Raw genomic sequence first — 5027 nt, forward strand, 5'->3', positions numbered from 1 at the left:
TAAATTGGGATTGTATACCTAATCTTTTATGTATACAACCATTAGAACTCCATTTGGTTTATAGCATAATAAAAATTTTCTCCCTCCTGTTGGATTCTCCTTGATGAGGAAGGGGGCAGAAGAGAAAATGGAGAGCCTTAGAAATTAGACAAAATACTTTTGGAAGAGTAGAAACCGGACCATTTTACTTAGTACATAAGACTATGGAACCATCAGACAAAAGTATACAAATCCTGTATGTTTAAATATTAGTATACAAGCAATGAAAATGTAAAAAATATATATATATAAATGTAAATGAAATCTCATAAATAAAAAGAACTTACAAATTAACTATCCTCGTGGGGAGAGATGTTGGTTTTTGTTTTACTTTTACTTTTCTTTGTGCTGAGGTGTGTGTTAAGAGTATCTCACGCTTGAAACTGAAGCAAAAAAGGAGAAGTTTGATGGAGTAGAGCTTTCTGAAAGTGACATCGCACGTGTGTTACGCGTTGCATCATTATATACACGTGTCAACTGCAAACCCAGACTAATACACAAGAAAAAATATATAATATTTATATTTGTCATATTAAAAAGTTTCTATAAAATAAAAATTAAGGCTGGCCTTGGGTTGATTTATTTATATAAGAAGGTGGAGACTTGTTTGTGTGCCTAGTTGAGCCTTGTTATCAGTGCATAAAAATTTGGACACGGTTGCTTTCCTCCTTCCCTCTCTCTGTCTCATTTGTTAAAGTTATTTTTTCTCTTCTCTTCTCTGGCAGAGCTTGGTATAATTTTGAGTTGATCGTATAATTATCTTTGGTGGAGCCTTGGAACTCAGTTTTTGAAGGAGAGGGAGAGGGTTTTTGGAAAGATGGGACGGCAACCATGCTGTGACAAAGTCGGGTTGAAGAAAGGGCCATGGACTGCAGAGGAGGATAAGAAGCTTATCAACTTCATCCTCACCAATGGCCAATGCTGTTGGAGAGCTGTTCCTAAGCTTGCAGGTCTCTCTCCCATTCTTTTCAGTTTTCAGCTTCTTTCTCTCACCACATTTTAACAGAGAAAGAGAGAATCATAACAACTTTGGATATCAATTTGGATTTTTCTTTTTTTTAGTTTTTGGATAGGAAGAAGGGTATCTTCTGTTTTTACTTGAATTTGGAAAAATTTTTTATATAGTCTTGGGAATCTTTTTGCCTCTCAAATGGAATTCTATATCTTTCTTACTTCCTTTTCTCAGTTTTTGATGAAGCAAAAAGGATTTTTTTCAAGCTGGTTTTGACATTTGCTTGTTTATGTGATTTATTTAGCTTTATATTTCTTTTACTTCGTGGTGGATATAAAAAAAAAAAAAAAAAAAAAAGGGAAATGGTGGGGGTTGGCATAATGATTAAGAAGGCAAGAGTCAGAAAAGCTGACCACTAAGAAAACGTATAAATTCCTTTAAAATTAGTAAGAATTAATCTTTTCACTGGAAAATGAATTTGTTGGATATGTCATTGCAGGATTATTGAGGTGTGGTAAGAGTTGCAGACTGAGATGGACAAACTATCTTAGGCCAGACCTGAAAAGAGGCCTTTTATCTGAATATGAAGAGCAAATGGTCATTGATCTGCATGCTCAACTTGGCAACAGGTTCCCCATCTTCGATCTTTCTGCATTTATTTTTCTTTTTCTTTTTTTAACTCACCATTTCCTCTGCTTTGGGCTGCGGATTCTGGCTCTGATTTGAACTCATGTCATTACTAAAGACATTATTACTTGGTGGTGGTTTCCTTTGAACCAACTCCATGTTTCGAAATGATTTCCAAGACATTAATTATCAAAAAAGCAGGCTTTTCCTTTCTCCCCAATCTTTGAGAGTTTGGACTTTGAAAATTTTTTAATGCAAACCAGCATTGAGTACAAATAATGGACCTAGTTCCATTAAGCATTTTCTTGGAACTTCATAATTTTATCATTGTAGACTCAGCCCCATGTACCAATTTCTTTATTATGCAGTAGTCATCAAAGTCGTCAGTGTAAAGATTATTTATAGGGTAGAGAGACCATTCTTTAAAACTTATAAAGCAGGTAGCTTTAGAGGACTGGGACAAATTTCTTTTACATAGAACTTTCTTTTGGCCACAAAAAGTCATCCTTCTTTTAAGTGGTTCAATTTTCACCTCATTATTCTACTTTATATTATTACACTCGATTTTTTTTTTTTAGTTGGATTAAATTTTTTTTCTTCTTTTTCAATTTTTATTGTTTTTTCACATTTGCAGATGGTCTAAGATTGCTTCTCATCTCCCTGGAAGAACTGATAATGAGATCAAGAACCATTGGAATACTCACATCAAGAAAAAACTGAGGAAAATGGGCATTGATCCTCTCACCCACAAGCCACTATCTAATACTGAACAACAACCCCAGCAGCAACAACAACAAGAGCAAAAGCTACAAGCTTCAAAAGCTGCTGTCAAGTCTCAAGCGGACAAAACCAAGGAGCCTGAAACATCCCTACAATCAACAATCACTGAAGCCAAGGAGGAAGGCAAGAGCATGACAAGCCCATTGTTTGACACAATGGAGATGATGAACAATGGTTTCTGCACAGATGAAGTTCCATTAATCGAACCCCATGAAATCTTGGTCCCTGCTTGTGCACCATCAACATCATCATCCTCATCCTCTTCTTCTGACTCTTCCAAGTTCCTTGAAGAATTGCAGTTTCCTGACTTTGAGTGGCCCTCAGATTACAACACGGGTAGCAACAACAACAACAACAGTATGAGCTTGTGGGATGATGATTTAAGCAGTTGGGATTTGCTAATCAATGATGATAGTGACACATCCAAGCTAGCTCTTGATTCATCATCATCTCCTCTAATTCAGTGCCCAAGAATGGCTTTTGATCAAGATTCTTGGACATATGAGCTCTTATGATTTGCTTTTGATTTCTCTTTCTTACTTTTTTTTTTTTTTTTTTTTTGTCAAATGTGGGTTTTATTTATAAGTTGGCAGTCAGTTTTCACATGAGAGAAAAAACGAAAATAAGTTATCAAGAATCAGTGGGGAAAAATCCTTCACTTCTTATTAGTTTCTCCTTTTTTAGTCTTTTCCAAAAATAAATAAATAAATAAAAAGTAAACTTTTTTTTTTGTATATGATGAAATGATGAGAAGAATTCAATGTGATGTGCGTTCAATTTGATCTTTATTTATTAAGAAGGGGATTTTGTGAAGAAACCCCCTCAAGTCATTACTTTGTCAAAAAAAAAATTATTTTCAATGATTTGCAAAGCTTTTGACTACTTCGTCATAGCCACTTATTCTTATTGTTTACATTTCTTAATTATATCTTCGAAGTTTTAACAGTTCATAGTGATGTAATCAATATTTACTTGTATGTTTTTAAATGCCTCGATATTTATTTATATTTTCAATTGATCTAATTTTATCAATATAGTTTTTGGCTTGAAACCAGCTAGTCTTTCACTGATTCCAATGGTGTTCTCATGGTCATACATAAATTATATTGAGATGGGACAAAAAAAATTATATTTAGAGTCAAACAATTACAAAGATTTTTTACTAAATTAAATTTTAATGACTTTTTCCACCATTAGTGAACGCGGATTTATTTCCATAATTTAATTTCTTATGGCATTACTCTCAAAGTGTCGAACTCTAAACTAGGGAATTAAATAAACTTAATTTTGATTCAAAAACTCAAATAATACTTGTAAATATGTAACTATATACAATTTATTTCATAATGTATATAATATGAAAAACTATCAAAACATTAAGTGAACAATATTTAATTAATTCATAAATCACTTGAGTCAAGTATTAAAATATTCGAACTCAACTCCATTTGCTTTTTTTTGTTTTTTTTTTAAACATATTTATTAAGTTAACATAACCTACATACCATAACAAGTCTTGAACTTTAGATATAAAAGACTTGTAGTAGCATATCAGCTCACACTATGAAAGAAGATAACAAAACAATAATAAAAAGATTACACCGCTTCAAATAGATATTGGTAGCTCAACCTCAATAATAAGTTCCTTATACAAAAAGGACAAATCTTCCTAACTTCAATCAACTCAATTTGCTAATTGAGTAGCTCATATTCAAGTTCCAATTTCACAATGAATTATCTTTGAGTCCAAATAACTCCCAAGTGAAAATTAATTGGATGAATCAACTTTTGTAAAATATAAAAATGATGGAAAATGTGCACCTTTCTAATTTAATAATATATAAATAATTCTTTCAAAAAAAAAATAATCTATAAATTATTCAAACACTTATAAATTACTGTATATAGTATAGTCATGTAAAACGTGCAACTTTTTTTTATTTATATGTTTCGTACAAACTCTATACTTGTGCCTAATAAACTAAGGGTAATGAACATGCTAGCTAGTGTGAGATTATTAGACATTTAGATTAAACTTTATGACAACTTAATAATAGATAATTAGTAGATCAACTAATTTGGCCCTCTCTTTTTTAATGCTAGCAACTTATGTAGCAATTAAATCCAGTAAGGTATTTACTTATGATTATTGTTGCCCATATAGTGCATATAGTTACTATTCCATCCCAATTTAATTCGAATTTTTTATTATTATAATTTAGTACTAGTTTTATTCTTAAATCTAAAGAAAACTCTTTATTCTTATAAATCTTAACATACAATCTCAACCCCCCAATAATATATATATATATCCATATATATATATATATCCATATTGAGGGTGCATTTATTGATAATGTAAGTTTGTAATTAATTTGTATCTAGGTATGCATTTATCACTTTGGCTTTACTTGGCAACCATTACAAAAGATTGCTTTGTCGTGTTAGCTAAAACCGTAGATCACTAGTAACAATGACATTGGTCCAACCGTATATATAATAAAAATATATATATATCAACTTTAGCTTCTTCACCTTACATTCATTTGCATTAAAGCATGGTCCATTAAATATTATTTTAGCTTTGCTGCATGCCACAATATTTTTCTATTCTGATTTTTACTTTTGT

At 31.6% G+C, this 5027-nt stretch overlaps 1 protein-coding gene across 1 annotated transcript; it reads left to right on the forward strand.

Moving 5' to 3' along the window:
- Positions 1 to 645: 645 nt before the first annotated feature.
- On the forward strand, positions 646 to 3066 carry MYB43 (myb domain protein 43). The gene is made up of 3 exons (XM_007032910.3): positions 646 to 989; positions 1491 to 1620; positions 2253 to 3066. Exons 1-3 carry the CDS (start codon positions 857 to 859, stop codon positions 2911 to 2913), a joined length of 924 nt encoding a protein of 307 aa, XP_007032972.2. The 5' UTR covers positions 646 to 856; the 3' UTR covers positions 2914 to 3066.
- Positions 3067 to 5027: the final 1961 nt, after the last annotated feature.

The sequence above is a fragment of the Theobroma cacao genome, chromosome 4 (genome assembly GCF_053813885.1).
Source record: "Theobroma cacao isolate CCN51 chromosome 4, ASM5381388v1, whole genome shotgun sequence".
Classification (NCBI taxonomy): domain Eukaryota; kingdom Viridiplantae; phylum Streptophyta; class Magnoliopsida; order Malvales; family Malvaceae; genus Theobroma; species Theobroma cacao.